Source organism: Mustelus asterias, chromosome 19 (assembly GCF_964213995.1).
Source record: "Mustelus asterias chromosome 19, sMusAst1.hap1.1, whole genome shotgun sequence".
NCBI classification, from domain to species: Eukaryota; Metazoa; Chordata; class Chondrichthyes; order Carcharhiniformes; family Triakidae; genus Mustelus; species Mustelus asterias.
In genome coordinates, this window is record NC_135819.1 from 48,616,299 (window position 1) to 48,635,495 (window position 19,197).

General features: G+C 42.0%; 1 protein-coding gene across 10 annotated transcripts in view; it reads left to right on the forward strand.

The window, feature by feature from the left end:
* Positions 1-19,197, forward strand: part of tbc1d22a (TBC1 domain family, member 22a) — a 395,279-nt gene that overhangs the window by 95,775 nt on the left and 280,307 nt on the right. For all 10 annotated transcript variants that reach the window (XM_078235533.1, XM_078235530.1, XM_078235534.1 and 7 more), the window contains one exon: positions 16,440-16,554. In XM_078235533.1, coding sequence (XP_078091659.1) covers positions 16,440-16,554 — 115 coding nt within the window. The remainder of the gene's footprint in view (positions 1-16,439; positions 16,555-19,197) is intronic.

Here is a 19,197-nt window from a genome sequence, read left to right on the forward strand (position 1 = left end):
CCATTTGTGCATGCAGATGATTGTGCATGCTGTTTGTCATTTGTACTGGTCCTGAAGAGTACCAACACTGTCAGGATGCGATAGTCAATGATCTTCCAGGAGTGGAAGTGATTGTAGATGATCAGCCAGTGCATGGATATGGAGATATGATGGAAGAAACCATCGCGGACCATGATCAGAATCTAATCCGACTGCGAGAAAGAACTCGCCAGATAAGCCTGAAGCTGAATAAGAAGAAAGTGCAGCTGAAGATGACTAAAATCATGTGTATAAGACATGTACTGACAGCAAAAGGTGTTTGCCCTCATGCTGATAAGGTGAGAATTGTAGCAGCGATACAGTAACCAACAGATGTGAAGATGATGCAACAGTCTATTGAATTTGTGAATTACCTCAGTGTTCCTGCCCAGTTTGTCATTGGAGTGTGAACCTCCATACAAGCTCACTGCAAAGGATATTCAATGGTATTGGGGCATAGACCAAGAAGCAGCTTTCATTCGCATCAAATGATGAGTGAAGACAATGCCAGTGCTAAAACACTATGATGTGAATGGTAAAAGTCACCCTGCAGTGTGATGACAGAGAGACATGATTTGGAGCAACACTTGTGCAGCAAGGACAACCAGTTGTTTTTGCATCTGAAAAGTGAACGCAAAATGAACAGATTGTGAAAGAGTGCCTGGCTTTTGTCTTTGCTTGTGAGCATTTTAATCAGTACCTTTTGGGTGAGACAAAGTGATGGGAGAGTCTGAGCACAAGCCTACTCAGGGCAGCTTTCTCAAACCACTTCTAGCTGCTCCAAAGCGTCTGCAAAAGATAATTATTAAATTCAGAGATATAATTTTGGAGTGAAGTACACGCAGGGGAGGTGGATGCACATTGTTGACGTGCTGTCAAGAGCAGCATTCCCTTTGTAGAAAGTTGTTGATACGAAGACAGTGTGAAATCTTCCAGATTCAATAAGACGCAAGAGCGTGACATGCTTTGAATTTCATCAATCAGCAGAGACATTGAATCTGACAGACAAGCCTCTTGCTCAGATCAAGCAAACTATATAGTTAGATACAACTCTCCAAGAAGTGCTGCAGGAAGTTGTGATGAAATGATGGCCTGAAACCATCACGAACACACCTGCTGTTATAAGAGAGTATTGGGCATAAAGGGATGAAATGATGCCCAAGACCATAGCTTGTACAAAGGAACTAGAGTCGTCATCCTTAAGGAGATGAGAAAAGAGATGCTAAAGCATGTACATGAAAGCCATTAAAGAATTGAGTTTAATCTGAGGAAGAGAAGTGCTCTACTCCCCAAACATGAGCAATGCAATTAAGGACCACATCAGCCAGTGCAGTACTTGTAATAAACATCAAGCAAAGTAAGCTAAAGAATCACTCATGACAACCCAGACAGACCATGGGTGAAGCTTGGAATGGGCCACTTTACTCCCTTTGGAACTGTATCTCCCCATCATAGACTGCTATTTGGACAACTGGGAGTTAGACAAGTTCTTTTTAGCGACCATCAGTGAGTTTATGGAATGTCTGAAAGCACACTGCGGTCCGCATTGCACTCCTGACGTTATGATGAGTGACAATGGCCCCCCGTTCATGAGTGAAGAATTCAGGTGCATCACAAATAATTGGGAAATTCAGCATGACACATCATCGCCACACCATCCCTCGTCAAATGGAAAGGCTCGAGTGAAAATTAGCAAAGGGATCATCAAAAGCCATGTTGGAACACTAAAGACACCCTTCATCATATTGTATGATACTGTTACTGTTCTAAGTGGGCTACCCCTCACTATACCACCAAGCCAGGTAATAAACCATATCCAGTGGTGAATGCAGGTGGACATTTCAGCAACTGATGTGAGGAGGAGGTACCAGGAACATCTCTGTGCTTAATGAGGGCAGGCCCCAGTGCAATCGACAAGGCTGAAGCATTCGCAACTATCTTGATCCATTTTGACCACTTCCTGAAGCCCCAGAAATGCTCGTCTTAAGCAAATTGATTCGTTCTGTGTGATATGATGAAAAAACAAAAAACTTGCATTTATATAGTGACTTTATTGCAGTAAAACGTCCCAAGGTGTTTCACAGTATCAGAAATTTTGACCCAAACCATATTAGGAGATACTCAGACAGATGATCAAAATCCTGGTCAAAAGTTGGTTTCAACATAAAATAAGAAATAGGAGTGGGCCCTTTGGACCCTTGAACCTGCTATGTCATTTAATAAGATCATGGCTGATCTGATTGTCGCCTTGACTTCATTTTTCCTGCCTTGAAAACTAGCATGAGAACTTTAAAACTTCAGTTGGAAAGGCGAACACAGGAATGATGGATGAATGGGATTTTATACAACTTAGTTTACAGGCAGCAGTTTTGAATGAGCTTGAGTTTATTTCGAGTGAGAATTGGAATAGTCAGGTTTGGTGGTAACAAACTCATTGATGACGATTTCAGTAGCAGATGACCTGAGACAGGGACAAGGTTGGTTGGTATTTTGAAGGTGGAGTAGATGGTTTTGATGATGGTGTGGATATGTGATTGGAAGCTCGTGTCTCAGCCAAAATGAAAGCATTGCTGCAACTGTCGGCAGTTGTTCTCAGCAGAGACAGAAAACAATGGCTTTAGTCTTTCCAGCCTGTAGTTGGAGGCAACTTATGACGAATGGAAAACTGTGAAGGTGTTGAAAGTGATGGTGCTGAGGTGGAGCTGCTTGTTGTCAGCATGCACGTGGAATCCTGTGCATTTTCAGATAATGTCGCCAAGGGGAAGGATGTAGATGTGAAATCAAAGAGGACCAAGGATAGATCCTTGGTAAACGTTCAGAGGAACACAGGGATCTTGGATAATTATTCTCTGATCCCTGAAGGCAGCAGAGCACGTGGATAGGATAGTTAAGGCATATGCTTTTATCAGTCGTGGTATAGAGTGTAAGAGCAAGCAGCTCGTGTTGGAGTTGTACAGAGCGTTGGTTAGACCACAGCTGGAGTGGTGTGTGCAGTTCTGGTCACCTCACTATAGGAGGGATGTGATTGCATGAGGGAGGGTACAGAGGAGGTTCACCCAGGATGTTGCCTGGGATAGAGCATTTGAGCTGCAAGGTGAGACTAGATAGGCTTAGATTGTTTCCTTTAGAGCAGAGAAGGATTGTGGGGGTTGGGTGGCGGGTTGGGGGCAGCATGGTTGAATTATATAAGATTATGAGGGGTATGGACAGGGTAAATAGGGAGCAGCTGTTCCCCTTAGTTGAGAAGTCAATCACGAGGAGACCTAGTTTTAGGGTAAGAGGCAGGAGATTCAAAGGGGAGTTGAGAAAAAGCATTTTCACTCGGAGGGTGGTGGAAATCTGGAATGCGCTGCCTGGGAAGGTCATGGAGGCTGTAAACCTTAAAAGGTTTAAAAAATATTTGGATGAGCACTTGAAATATCATAACATTAAAAGTTATGGGAGAAGTGCAGGAAAATGGGGACGCCTTTAGTGGTAATTATTAATGATTCGAAGTGCCTTTTCTGCACTGTATGACTCAATGACGTCAGGAGTGGGAAGAGAAACCATTGCAGAAGATTCTTTGGCTACAACTGAATAGGTAAGAGCTGGATGAGGGTCATCCCATCCAACTGGGAGATGGTGGATGGAGAGGTGTTGGAAGATGTAGATATGGTCAGCCGTGTCTAAGGCTCAAGACAGATTGAGAAGGATTAGGTATAGCTGACTGCATTGCCATTTCGTAGGATCTCATGTGTAACACACACCAAAGCCATTTCAGTACTGTGATGGGATGGAATATTTGATGAGATTGAAATGCAAGTGTGAAAAAATGAGTGTGGATTTGTGAGGCAACATGTTCTTGGACTTGGGAGAAGAAAGGGAGGTTGCAGATGGGATAGTAGATTTCAAGGACAGAGAGGTCAATGGTGGAATATTTGAGCTGAAGCATTACAATGGCAAAATGCACTGGATACAGCAGTGGTGATGTACCCTGACAATGTCCTGACTGAATACTAGTACTCCAGAACCAACCATCGCAAATCAAGTTGTTCAAGATCAGCCACATCATTGGCAGCTGCCCGACAAAGAAGGGAGTTGCCCAGATGTTTAGTCTGCAAAAGACCAAATACAGTCTGGCCAATTACTGCGCCATTATCCCACTCCCAATCATCAGCAAAGTGATGGAGGTGTCATTGAAAGTTCTGTCAAGCAGCATTTACTCACCAGTAACCTACTCATTGCTCAGTTGGAGTTCCACGATTTCAACTTTGCATTGCCCCAAACATGGATGGAAGGGCTCAATTCTAGAGGTGAGGTGAGGGATAATACTAGAGGTGATTCTCTCTTGCTGGAGCCAGCCATTGCCTGGCACTTGATGAACATGGATGTTACTTAGCACTTAACACCCAAGTTTTGATGTTGTCCAGGTCTTGCTGCACGGAGGCCAAGATTTCTTCATTATAAGGAATTGCAATGGAACTGAGCACTTCGCACTCACCCCCCTACTTGTGACCAAATGACGGAGGGAAGATCATCTGAAGATAGTGAGCCTGAAAGCGTTGCTGTGAGGAACTCCTGTAATGATGCTCTGATCTGAGATGATGGACCTATAGAACCACAGCTGTTTTCCTTGGTGACGTGCATGATTGCAGCCAATGGGGCTTTATCCTGATCAGTTTGACTCGTGCTCCTTGGTGCCTCACTTCTGGACATAAGATTTTGTGAAATTTTATGGCTTCATTTATTTGTTCGTCACAAGTAAGGCTTACGTTAACACTGCAATGAAGTTACTGTGAAATTCCCCTAGTCGCCATGGTCCAGTGCCTGTTTAGGTCAATGCACCTTTCAGAATGTGGGAGGAAACCAGAACACCTGGAGGAAACCCGGGGTGAACGTGCAGACTCTGCACAGACAGTGACCCAAGCCGGGAATCGAACCCGGGTCCCTGGCACTGTGAAGCAGCCGTGCTAACCACTGTGTTACCATGTGAAGGCTGTATTGAGGTTTGGGGTCCAGTGATCCTTGGGGAGTGCAAATTGAGCACTGGGGAGCAGGTTGTTGGTCAGTGCTGCATCAGGTGTTGGCGGGAACATGGGAGGAGGCAGAGATGGATCATTCAGTACTTTTGGCTAGAAACGATTGTGTGAACACTTAAATATCCTCTCTTTGCACTCGCATTCTGGCCTCTGCCAGCATTCAGAATGGGAATATTTATGGAGTCTCCTCTTTCTGTTATGCTTATTTGTCCATCATTATTCACAATTGGAATAGGCAGTATTGTGGAGCATGGTCATGGAATCACTTGGCTCTGTTTATAGAATGCCGCATTCATCATTTAACATCCACATAATCTGTGTTTATAGCTTCGCAAAGTTGACATCTCATTTTCAGGTATGCCTGGCACTGCTCTCTGCATACTCTTACATTTATTATTCCACCAGGCTTGGTCATTGAGGTTGATGGTTTAGAGTTGTCCTCCTTTGTAGCCTTGTCACCTCAGTACATCTGTGATGTCACCTAGCTCTACAAATCCTCACCCCGCCGTCAGAATTCTCTTTCCATGATCTCTGCATCCCCATCGTTTGGCTATGTGGACTCTGAGCTCTGGAATTCCCTACTTGACACTTAAAATCTAGCTGAGGAATTGTGTTTTTGATGACCCCCAGAATGCCTTATTTGATTTGACATGAATTTTACCCTGACATGACCTCCATGAAGCAATTTAGGATGTTTTTTGACAGGAGAGATGCATTACAAATACACCAAGTTGCAAGTGCTGTCGGTAGATAGGTATTGTTATGCTCTTGTCGGTGCTTCCCTTTACTCGCCTGATTCGTAGACATGGGATCAGTTTGCACATGTATTCTAATGACACCCAGCTCTCTCCTGCCCTACCACCTGTCTTTCTCCTGTAACTCTATTGTCAGACTGATTGTCTGACATTCAGTCTTGGCCGAGGCACAATTCCCTCCACTAAATATTATTTGACTGAAACTATTAATTATTTCTAGACAAAGATGAACAGCGTAACATTTATTATTATTTCAGCTTCTATAATTATATTAATAGCGATATAATTCTGTAACACAGGAAACAATACAACACGATCCCTGTTTGTGGACTAAATATTTTCTTCTGTCTCGAACTAGTTGGCACAGACTTAAATGAAGCCTGTTCAGGTGTAAGAAGAAATACTCTGGTCTTGCTTTGAGGAAGAGCAAGGGGGCTCTTCCAATGTGTGAGCCAATTTCTGTTCTTCAATCAAATGCACCAGAACTGATTATTCGTCTCACTGCTGTTTGCTCAAACTTGTTTAGAAATTGGATTCCATGTTTGCCAACATAACTTCTAAAATGAATTCATTTGCTGTGAGGCACTTTGGGGCCTCCTTAAAAAGTGCCCTTTTTAAAGCAAGCGCTTTGACTGGAACTGCCATATCAGCCTCCCAGACTTGGTTCCCTCTTTATTTGTTTGCGAGGCAGGATGCCAAAATTTGATTTCTGATTCTATCTTAGCTCTCTTTGCCCACTGACCAGTAGGGTTACTGATTAAGCTGACTACTACCTCACCCCTCATTACAGTCCAATAGTTCTATCCCATCCTGGAACATGCGGACGTTGCAGGGGAAACTTGTAAACATGACAAATTTTACATTTTTCTTGTTTTTTTGAACAATTTCCCTGGTAAATTTATCTTACAATTTATTTGAAATGGTTTTTATTGCCTTGGATCCATTATACATGTAAAATTCTGGGCCAGCTGGAACCTATCTGATTGACTCCCATTGTAAAGTATGTTTATAGTTTGTGAGGTTTCATGGGAATGTAACCCCTGTGAATGACAGGACTTCACTGTTTAACTGGTGTGTTATATTGCACCTTAAATGCTGATTAAACACAAGGTACCCACCATATAGGTTGGATCAATCTTGATTGATTGAAGTGATAACATCGGCTATCTTTGTGAAGATTAATATTCTAACAAATTGGCAAGCCAAAATAATTAAAACTTGCAAAATGTGGCACCTGTTATTATGCAGCAGTGCCATGACCCCTCAAGGGTTTGGCGGGGTGGGGGGAGAGAGAAAGAGAGCTTGAAATTTTCCACCATGTATTTCTTGATGTTTGCTTGTCGAGTGAAATTTAGATATAACATTTCCTTAGTGTCTTTGAAATTGGTTACCAACTTCTTTGGTCCAACTAATTAACCTCAATTAACATTTTATGGATATAACATTCAAAACTTAATTTGTTTTATGTTCTTCCTCAATAAAGAACAGTACAGCCTTGGACCCACCAAGCCTGCGCCAATCACGTTTGCCTATCTAGACCAACCATTTATATCCCTCTATTCCCTGTCTGCTTATGCGTCTATCCAGATAAGTCTTAAATGGCGCTAACGTATCTGCCTCAATCACCTCACTTGGCAGTGCATTCCAGGCCCCCACCACCCTCTGTGTAAAAAAAAACTTCACCCGCACATCTCCACTGAACCTTTTCCTCCCTTACCTTGTACTTGTGCCCCCTTGTAATTGTTATTTCTGCCCTGGGAAAAAGCTTATCCATACCCTTCATAATTTTATAGACGTCTATCAGGTCACCCCTCAGCCTCCGTATTTCTAGGGAGAACAATCCCAGTTTATTCAGTCTCTCCTCTGCTTTATATTTGGGGCAAAAATGTGTTCTTTTCCCAACCCCTGTCACCACAAAATTAGTTTTGTGCTCAGCAACGCAAGGAATATTGAGTGCAGGGGAATATAATGTTTGCCATTTCAAAATCCGATCCTGGCATCAAGCAATTAGAAGAATTAGATACTAGTGAAACTCTGTCTGTCAATCTCATAAAAGTAACGCAACTGCAATGCACAGTAGCTCACTGATAGTCTTATTCTGAAATTGCAGTTTGTTATAGAATTAGGGCTAGAATTGTAGAATTGTACAGCACCGAAGATGATCATTTTGCCCATCATACTTGTACCAGCTCTTCAAAAGTGCTCTTCATTAGTCCCACTCCTTTGCTCTTTCCCCATTGCACTAAAAAAATCTATTTCAAATACTTATCCAATTCCTTTACAAAGTTGTTATTTCTGCTTCCATCACCCTTTCTGGCAGTGCCATGTGCCCTCTTGAAGGACTTGATGTTGTTCCTAAAGTGTGGTGTTCAGAAAAGGCCATTATACTGAGCTGCGTTGAACCATCAGGGTTTTGATAAATGTTTTCTACATTTTCCTTGCTTACAAATTAAGGATCTGCGTGCCTTTTCAACAGCCTCATCAATGTCCTGCGCTATCTCAAAGACTGCACATTCCTCCCCAGTCTCTGTTCTTGCACCTCCTTTAAAATTGTACCATTTTGTTTATATTGCCTTTCATCATTTTTCTTATCAAAATGGATTGCTTCGCATTCTTTGGATTTCAACAGTTGACATGGCTTCCTAAAGTCTGTTACTATCCTCTTCACTGTTGGCAGCCTTGTCTTTTGCTATTTCATGCAAGCTTCCCCCATCTTTGAGGACAGGGATGTTCATGGAGCTGCCTCTGTGTGTTTAGTTTTTTTTTTGTCCATAAATTGCAAAGAAATGTTCAGGGACTGCCGAACTTTGATCTGATCTGTTGGCTGTGGGATCACTTAGCTGGTCCTATGGTTTTTAGCTGCATCGGCTTGACACCTCATTTATAGATGCATTGTGGTGCTGACCCTGGCATGTGCTTCTACATGAATTGAACCTGGGTTTGTTCCCTGGCTTGATGCAAATGATGAAGGATACAATGGCCATGAGATTGCATACTGTGCTGAAACGCAATTCTATTGCTGTTTGGCCACAGTGCCTCGTGGGTGCTAAGTTTTGAGCTGCTAGATCTGCTATGAATCTGTCCCGTTTAGCTGGGAGTTGGGCCATTCAACACTCTGAATGTTGTCCTCAGCGTGCATCTGCACAAGAATTTTGTAGTTGTCACTCCTCATATTGTCATGGACAGATGCATCTGCAGCAGGTGAATTGGGGAGGATAAGGTCATGCAGATTTTTTCCTTGTCAGTGTTCTCACCACCTGCTGCAGGCCCAGCCTGGCTGATTTGGCCAGTTCAGTTGGAGTGTTGCTTATGAGCCAATCTTGGCGATGGACACTAACAGCCTCGATCCAGAGCATATTCTGTGCCCTTGCTACCCTCAGTATTTGTTCCAGATCTTGTTCAGCATGGAGGAGCAATGATTCAGTAGTTGAAGGTTGGTGGTCAGTGAAAATCAGCAGGATCTTTCTTCTCCCACGTTTGAATTGATATCTTGACTCACCATGGGGTATGGAATGTTGTGCATGCCCAGAGCCAGTCTCCCCTGCCTGCATGCCACTATGCAGCCACATCTGGTAGGTCTATCCTGCTGGTTGGACAGGACATACCCAGTGATAGTGATGGAATAGTGTGAGACATTGCCTATCGGTATGATTCTGTATCTGATTACTTTAGGCATTTGCTTGACCAGTCTGTGGACAACGCTCCCAATTTTAGTGCAAGTTCCCACATGTTTGTTTGGAAGATTGTGCAGAGTTGTTGGAAGAGCCTAGATCACTGGCGATTGATCCATCCATTTCATTTTTTTTAGTGGTAATTGAATCAGACGTCATCAGATCTTGCACCCACCAAGAGAAGCAGTTCAAGTCACACTTGAACTACACTCCGGAAGGTGAAATGCCAAACTCAAATGCACACCATGAATTCCAATGGTTAATTTTAACTCTGCAATGTGTAAATGCTGTTCTTGACTTATCATTGTAGGGCCATGGTAACACTGCCATTTTTTAATACTGTCAAAATTCCAAATCCTTGGTATGGAAAGAGTTAAGTGGTTTGTAAATTTTCCGATTGAACCTTAAACATCTGCGTTCTGAGTTTCCCAGGTGGCGCAAGATAAATAACTAATGTTTGAAACAATAAATCTGTGTGAGTGAAATAATGAGATTAATACGAAACGTTTCTGGTTGGACCATAATTTATCATCTTAATTTATTCATGAGAATATAAATCTGCAGTAGCAATTTGTTCACTGTGTGAGCTCTGCGTTTGTTTAAGAATGACAGGAACCCAACTAAAATCTTAAATTAAAACAGCAAATGCTAGAAATACACAACAGCTCCATCAGAACCTGAAAAGTCGGGAGGTCAGCACTATTAACCACCTGGAAGGATAAGACAGCAATTGCAGAGGAACGCCACCACCTGCAAGTTTCCCTCAAAGTCGCACACCATCCTGACTTGGAAATATATTGCCATTCTTTCATTGTCACTGGGTCAGAATCCTGGAGCTCCCTTGTGAGCAATACTGTGGATGTATGTGCACACCACACTGCAGTTCAAGAAGGTGCTTCATTGGGATGGGAATAAGTGCTGCACTTGCTGGTGATGCCCACATTCTATGAACAAATAAAAAGAGCAGTTTCCACTGCTTAAACAGGTCATGTTTCAATTGGGCAATCGTTTAAATCAAGCAAAGAGCACAAATAATTTTCTGCTGCCGTGATTGCCAATTACAAAGTTGCTGTTCACGTGTTTTTGAGTGTTAGCACTTTTTTGGAAAATAAGGTTTCTTGTTAAGATGCGATTACCTTATCTACCTTAATCACCTAGAACTGGTGGTGGGTTTCAGCTGCATGACTCAGCACTGACTGCAGTAATAAACTTGTTCAGGGAATGGTTTGCATCTTCATGATGTAATGAATTTGCCCACAATCCCCCCCCCCAAGTGAAAAGGGATTTATTGAAGATCCAAGCTCGCTTTGAAAGAGAAATTTGCATTTTCAGGTATAGTGGAATCTTGTAAAGCTTAATGTTTTGGACAGACAAAAATTTTGAATGTGACTAGAGTTGTCCAATGTGACTAAAATCATCCAGTGCATACAGCAGGAAAGCCACAGATCACAGTCAGTAAGGATAGGCAACAGCTCCTCCATGATCATCCTCAACACTGGAACCCCACAAGGCTGTGTCCTCAGCTCCCTATGACTGTGTGGCCAAATTCCCCTCCAACTCGATTTTCAAGTTTGCTGATGACACCATCCGTAGTGGGTCGGACCTCAAACAATGACAAGACGGAGTACAGAAATGAGATCGTGAATTTGGTGAACACGTGCGATGACAATCTCTCCCTCAATGTCAACAAAACGGAGGAGATAGTCATCGATTTCAGAAAGCGTAGTGGAGGATACGCTCCTGTCTACATCAATGGGGACGAAGTAGAAATGGTCGAGATTTTCAAGTTTTTAGGTGTCCAGATCACCAACATCCTGTCCTGGTCTCTCTTTCTCTCCATGCCGACACAATATAGTTACGCCCACCAACGCCTCTACTTTCTCAGAAGACTAAGGAAATTTGGCATGTCAACTACGACTCTCACCAGCTTTTACAGATGCCATAGAAAGCATTCTTTTTGGTTGTATCACAGCTTGGTATGGCTCCTGCTCTGCCCAAGACCACAAGGAACTACAAAAGGTCGTGAATGTAGCCCAATCCATCACACAAACCAGCTTCCCATCCATTGACTTTGTCTACACTTCCCGCTGCCTCGGCAAAGCAGCCAGCATAATTAAGGACCCCATGCACATTCTCTCTCCCACTTTCTTCCTTCGGGAAAAAGATACAAAAGTCTGAGGTCACGTACCAACCGACTTGAGAACAGCTTCTTCCCTGCTGCTGTCGGACTTTTGAATGGACTTACCTTGTGTTAAGTTGATCTTTCTCTACACCCTAGCTATGACTGCAACACTACATTCTGCACTCTCTTGTTTCCTTCTCTATGAATGGTATGCTTTGTCTGTATAGCACGCAAGAAACAATACTTTTCATAGTATCCTCATTCATGTGGCAATAATAGATCAAATCAAAATCAAATTGGTATGAACATACCTGCTATGAGTGGACGTTGTACTTGTGTGTGTGCGCACATATATCTGTATAAGTCAATCCATCTGTCTGCCTAAGTATACACAGTTTGTTAGCATCTTTTCCACCACCATGTCTCCTTTTACTCCTCCACACAATCCTTTGTCAAACTCTCTTTACCGTCCAGCACCCTGCTTTAGTTTAAGATGCTTAACTGAATGAATCTTCCAATTGAAAGAAAAAGAGACAGCCACCACAGAATTTTGCTGGGGAGGAGGACCTAATGTAACAAAAGAAAAGGCTATTAAATTAGTCTCAATCAGTCAAAGTTGCTGCTGTGGCTACAGGGTAAGTCTGGGGAATGGGGACCTGTGAATTAGGTCATGTAGCAGGCAATTACCGGTTTAAAAAATATGCAATTGGGAGCAGAGTTAGAGTTGGATAAGAGGAGAAGAAAAAACCTAGGCCCTGAATTTGCTGGAGTTTGCAATCTAATAGTGGACCCCATTAGACCTTTTGTTTCACCCTTGAGCACAAAAGTGATGTTTTTGCCGACCTATCGGAGCAGCGCAAATTGGCCGGCAAGTTGTGATGATGTGCTCTTTGTGAGGTAACTCTTGCTTATCGTAGGTTGCTGGCCTGTTTGCATACCATCATTGTTTTTCAAATTCTGGGCCATTTTTCCAGGCAAATTGTGCAAATTTTTAAAAACATACTGTTCAGCATCCAGTGGTCAGCAGTGAGGGAACAGCACTTGTTTCTCATCACTGAGAGCTGCCCACAGACCTTTTGTGGGACTCTGAGCAGCAACATGGAATCGTCAGGCACCTGGATCAGCATGTGCCTTAAAGAGGAGACCTGTTGTGCCTGTGAACAGGGCAGGCATTCTCACAAAGAGAGCCAGATTCTAAACCAGGATGTATAAACCAGATTTAATTCATTGTAAAACAGAAAACAAAATACAGAGGGAAAGGAAGATGATAGTGAGAGAGAAGTGAAAATCCAAGAATAAGTAAAAGCAATTTTTTTTTGTACATATCCAACATTTCCAATTCTGAAGACCTGGTCCTTTGAACTGGAAAAAAAAATCCAGTGTGAGAGGTTATTGTTTGTCAGTAATATGACTTATAAAGTGCAAATTTACTTGTACGTGCATGTGTTAGTCCGTACTGTTCTGCTATGTTTAGTGGGCAAGTGCAACAATTTCATACCCTTACATTGATTTCAATGCTGAATCTATCAAACAGTATTATAGCGAAGACTTTGGAAGAGCAGGGGCATGAGGACAGCAATTTCCTGATCTTGGTCAGTTGTGGACTCCAAAGGTTCATGTCCAATGTACTCCGTGATCACGGTGAGCATGGATGATCTCGCCATTATTGCCAGTGCAAATGCAGGCCCAAAGATTTAGGATAAAATAAACATAAAATACTAAATGTAACTGGTCAAATCAAATTAATTTGTCCACATAACTGTATTAATAAGTAATCGATTGGCTGTAAAGTGCTTTGGGATATCCAGGGATCATGAAATGAGGTATATAAATGCAAATTCTTTCAATTGCACCAGAGCCCCACCTAGTGGTCAGAGAGTTGCAAATACAGGCAGTCCTCAACTTTATGACATTTGAGTTGTGATGGCTAGCACTTAACGACATTTATAAATTGGCACCTTGTTTGGCTTTACAATGCTGGTTTTGACTTTACGATGTCATGCCAGCAAACACGTTCAAATGTTCATACGTGCACATCCGTGTTCTGCGCTGCCCATCTTTTAAAAAATATATATTTGGTTGTTGATACTGGATGAGCCCAGGGAAGTGGAGAAACCTCCCCCTCAATATTTGGCCCCCAAAATCCTTCAGTCCGACGGAACTGGAGGCCAAAAACCGGGAACCGATTTTCTGAAAAATGATTTTGGCGTCTCACACCTGAACGTTTCACTGCGTGGAGCCAGGCTCTGCCAACAGTGAACAGCCCCAAAAGCAAATCACCTTCCAGCTGAGGTCTGAATGCATTGGGAGGAATGTCTAAAACCTGCAGGAAATGAGATCGCCTTTTGCCAATGAAAAGGTGGTCTCGTTCCGCTGACAGTTTTCCCATTGATTACAATGCTGCCTGTGGTCTGACACCTTTTGCTTGAGAACCGCATTTCTGATTCAGGTCGTGCTCATCACGTGGCCCCTGGCACCCTTCGTTGGAGAATAAGACCAAAAAGACCCTTATTACCTGGTTAACAATCTCCAAAACAGGTTAAAACATTAACCAAAATCTCAAACATAAATTTGTGAGATCAAGTCGGAAAGGAGAAATGGTTAACAAGTAAATCGGGTGTGGGGCCTTAGTTCATGAACCAATCCCCCATTTATAACATTGTTCCTTTGGAAAATTGATTCTGACTTGAGACGTTTTGACTTGAGACACGGTTTCCAGAAACCAATTGCGTCTTAAGTCCAAGAACTGCTTGCATGAAAATGGCTGGATTTTGCTGCACAAATAATGCTGTGGCTAACGGTACTCACTATTAATTGTGTGGAATCAAACAGCAACTTCTGTCCACCGCATATTTGCAGTTAAAACACATTGAATGCAGAAAGTTCCTCCATAAACTTCCCATAAAACACATCTCACTGTCTGATGTACCATTCAAATACACTGAATGAGGTGAGGTTGCTGCATTTAATCTTTTAAATAACTACCAACTAAACTTGTCAGAAAATGTTAGAACTTGCCCATTATAGTGTAAGTATTGTTTTAATGGCATGTTCAGTGTTAATTACTGCTAAGCAACACTGACACTGAACATTTGCAAGTGTGGAGTCACATTTCTTTAAATTTTGATTATTGTTGATTTTAAAAACTCTATTTTTTTCTATTTCTCTGATCTCTCAACCCCATGTTTCTTTCTTTCATTTTCAGTATCTGATTTCACAGAATCACACAATTGTCACAGTTCAGATGGATTTGCACTGGCTCTCCTAATGACTAATTTACCTTGAGATTTCCCCTTCTCCACTCCCCACCCAGCCTCTTCCTCGTTATCCTGCAAATTCTTCCTTTTCAGGTAGCAGCCTAACTTCCTTTTCAAAGTCTCAATTTAACCTGCCTCCACCATACTCCAGCAGTGCATTCTAGACCCCAACCAACTGTTAGAATCATAGAACTCAGAACCTCTCCAGTGCAGAAGGAGGCCATTCGGCTCATCAAGCCTGCACTGCAACAATCCCACCCTATCCTGCAGCCTCATGTTTACCCTGTTAATCTCACTGACACTAAGGGGCAATTTAGCATAGCCAATCAACCTAATCCAAACATCTTTGGAGTGTGGAGGAAACTGGGGTGTCCAGAGGAAACACATGCAACATGGGGAGAACATGCAAACTCCATGCAGTCTCCCAAGGCCAGAAATGAACCTGGGTCCCTGGTGCTGAGAGGCAGCAGTGCTAACCACTGTGCCACCGTGTCACCCCTCTCGTTGGGTGAAAAAGTTTTCCCTCCTATCAATTTAGCTGCTTTTGCCAATACTTTAAATCTGTTCCCCCTCGTTTTTGTGGGAACAGTTTCTCCATACTTACCCTGTCCAGACACTCGTGATTTTGAATACCTGTTTCAAATCTGCCCTCAATTTTTTCTTCAAACAAAACAGTCCTAACTTCTCTAATCTGTTTTCCTAGTCTGAAATTCCTAACCCCGGAGCCATTCTCTTGTTTCTTTTCTGCACTCTGTCCAGTGCCTTCACATCTTTCCAAAGTGCTGTGCCCACAACTGGACACAATACTCCTGCTGAGGCCAAGCTTATACAAGTCTTATACAAGTTCAACATAACCTCCTTGCGCTTGTACTCTATGCCCCTATTAATTTAGTTTCTGTAGAAGATGCTGCACTTTCTGGATGTCTGTCTGCCTGGCAGGAGTTTGCATTTTAAAGCCCCTAGAGTGCTGTGGACAAGAGCAAGAGTAATGAATAGCTGGCATCATTGATACAGTGCTCAGAGCAGCGTCCTTTGTCAGCCAACTTTTTAATTTTGGAACAATAATTATAAATGCATATGTTTCCATATTAAACGTTGATGTTGTGTTTGCAAAGATCATGACAACAAGAAGTAAGTTTTGGCAATAGGAAATGTGTGCCATTTGCATGATTTTTAATATTTAGATATTTTACTTCTGTATCAGCAGTGTTGCTTTTACAGTATTGGACAGGAAAGTTAAATCATAAGACATCTGATACTTTTGATCATAAAAATGAAAGTATATCACTTTAAAAGGCTAGTTATAATGAATCCTTGAAATAGCAAGCAACTTGGAAAGCACAGAATCAAATCCAACACTGATTTAGTTTTGCCCTGATTTATTAATGCAAACTGATGAACTTCCCCATAGGCCAGTGCTTTTGAGGTGACAAAGAAATAGGATTGGCTTTGAAATTGTTATTGTTCAGGTACAGTGATATGTGCACATTGCCCTTGAGACACAATTTGTGTTGCCATTCATTTTCAAAAATTGAATAATATATTTGCTACACCTGAACGAATTTCCTTCATTCTAGTTTCTTAAAATTATTTTCCAGATCTTTGAACGCATTCTTTTCATTTGGGCGATAAGGCACCCAGCCAGTGGATATGTTCAAGGGATAAATGACCTTGTTACGCCTTTCTTTGTAGTCTTCGTTTTTGAATACATTGGTAAGTCACAAGAACAGATTATGCCATCTTATTTCTATTTTTAAAGGTCTTCAGTTGTTGTAGTCATGCAGCAGGCAATGAGTGTATTATGTCTGATCTTTTGAGTTTGTTAGGCAAAAAAAACCTTTGTCCCTAATTTCATAAGCTCATCTTGATGTACTTAAATAATGTAGCCTTATTTATTTGCATACTGTGAAAGCATTTTTTCAAGTATTTTGAAGCGTAGATTAAAATTGAGGTGTTGCGTATAAGCCCAATTTCTTCTAAAGCTCCCTCTGCCGCCTTCATCATTTTGTGTTATTAGAATTAACAGAAAAGGACGAGGTGCCCTTGGGTACCTGGAAAGAGGATTTCTCATTTACTGATTTACAGGATGATGCTTCTTCTCCCTTGTTTCCTTTCATTTTTGACATCGTGGGAGACCTTAAATTGCTTTGCAACTAATGATAGCTTCTGGCTAATCATCTATTCAGTGGGGAAGGGCCTGACTCTGGAGGACCTCTACATTTCTCACTCCAACTTTCATTTATGTGTGAAAATGTTCCTAATGAGTCTGCATTAATTGATTCTATCAAATCGTATTGTACTTGTTGAAATGTAATTAAAAATGTCAGACCACTTAAATTTCATGTAAAATAGCTTTTTAAAATGGGAATGTAAAGGGTGTTTCTATCCAAAGTTGAAGAAAGTGATACTTACCAGTTCTTAGTATTAAGTCATGCCTGTATTAGTTTGAGATTTCCCTTAGTATAACTGATTTTAACTTCAATGGTTCAGTAATTTCCACGGTGCATCGGGCAGTTCCTCAGCCCTTGCACATTCTAGTCTGTTCAGCTTAAAGCCTAAATTACAAACAGTTTACAGCAGAGAACAAGACCAATCAGATCAAAGTGATTTTTTAATGTATGGAAGGGCTTGAAACTAATTTTTAATTGGGTTGCTGAAGTTACATTGATGAATTTTTGCATGTGCTGTTGAATACAATAATATGGAAAAGTGGAGTTTGTTGAACTTGTGTTGATTTGCTGTTGAGAATGAAGTGAACTTAAAAATGAAGTGTAGTATTTAGCCAAGTAATGAAGTGACAGACTACTTGAGTGTAAATTCCACATTGGTTGGGTTGCACCAACCTTGCATTGAATGACCCCTTTCTGTCACTAGTTTGAAAGATGTATTCATTGCCATTCTCAGTTTGCATGCGATTATAGCTATTTTAAACTAAAAGCAAAGTATTTCTGCATGGAATAGAAATATGTAGGATCAGCAGGAACTATTGTCTCCTTTTTTAAGATTTCAAGTTCAAAGAGAAAGTATTGGTGGCACTCAGTTATTCAGTACGATGTCTTCCTCTAGCAGAGGTGTGCTTACACTGTTATCCTACCAGCTTGCAGCTTTGGTGAGCAGGCAAATGGTAAATATGCGCATAATCAGCCAACACATGAAAAAAAAGACATGGCGTTTTCACAAGGATTTCCATTAGCTATTGAAGTTTTTGATGATGAAAATAAACTGGGCGGTTCCTTCTTTGATCTTCCGAAATGGGAATCAAACGATAGTGAGGAAGATGAAGCAGAAATTTCAAAATCTGATTTTTAAATTATCTGGACATGTCTGCAGGCCACACTCAAGTTCCGTTGAATCAGGCTATTCCCCCCCCCCCCCCCCCCGAGAGGTTTTTGATTTGATTTATTATTGTCACATGAATTAGCATACAGTGAAAAGTATTGTTTCTTGCGCGCTATACAGACAAAACATACCATTCATTGAGAAGGAAACGCGAGAGTGCAGAATGTAGTGTTACAGTCATAGCTAGGGTGTAGAGAAAGATCAACTTAATGCAAGGTAAGTCCATTCAAAAGTCCGACAGCAGCAGGGAAGAAGCTGTTCTTGAGTTGGTTGGTACGTGACCTCAGACTTTTGTATCTTTTTCCCGAAGGAAGAAGGTGGAAGAGAGAATGTCCGGGGTGCGTGGGGTCCTTGATTATGCTAGCTGCTTTGCCGAGGCAGCGGGAAGTGTAGACAGAGTCAGTGGATGGGAGGCTGGTTTCCGTGATGGATTGGGCTACATTCACGACCTTTTGTAGTTCCTTGCGGTCTTGGACAGAGCAGGAGCCATACCAAGCTGTGATACAACCAGAAAGAATGCTTTCTGTAGTGCATTTGTAAAAGTTGGTGAGAGTCGTAGCTGACATGCCAAATTTCCTTAGCCTTCTGAGAAAGTAGAGGTGTTGATGGGCTTTCTTAACTATAGTGTTGGCATGGGGAGACCAGGACAGGTTGTTGGTGATCTGGACACCTAAAAATCTGAAGCTCTCGACCCTTTCTACTTCGTCCCTGTTGATGTAGACAGGAGTATGTTCTCCTTTACGCTTCCTGAAGTTTTGTTGACATTGATGGAGAGATTATTGTTGCCGCACCAGTTCACCAGATTCTCTATCTCATTCCTGTACTCGGTCTTGTCATTGTTTGAGATCCGACCCACTATGGTGGTGTCGTCAGCAAACTTGAAAAGCGAATTGGAGGGGAATTTGGCCCCACAGTCATAGGTGTATAAGGAGTCTAGTAGGGGGCTGAGAACACAGCTCTATGGGGCACCGGTGTTGAGGATGATCGTGGAGGAGGTGTTGTTCCCAATCCTTAACT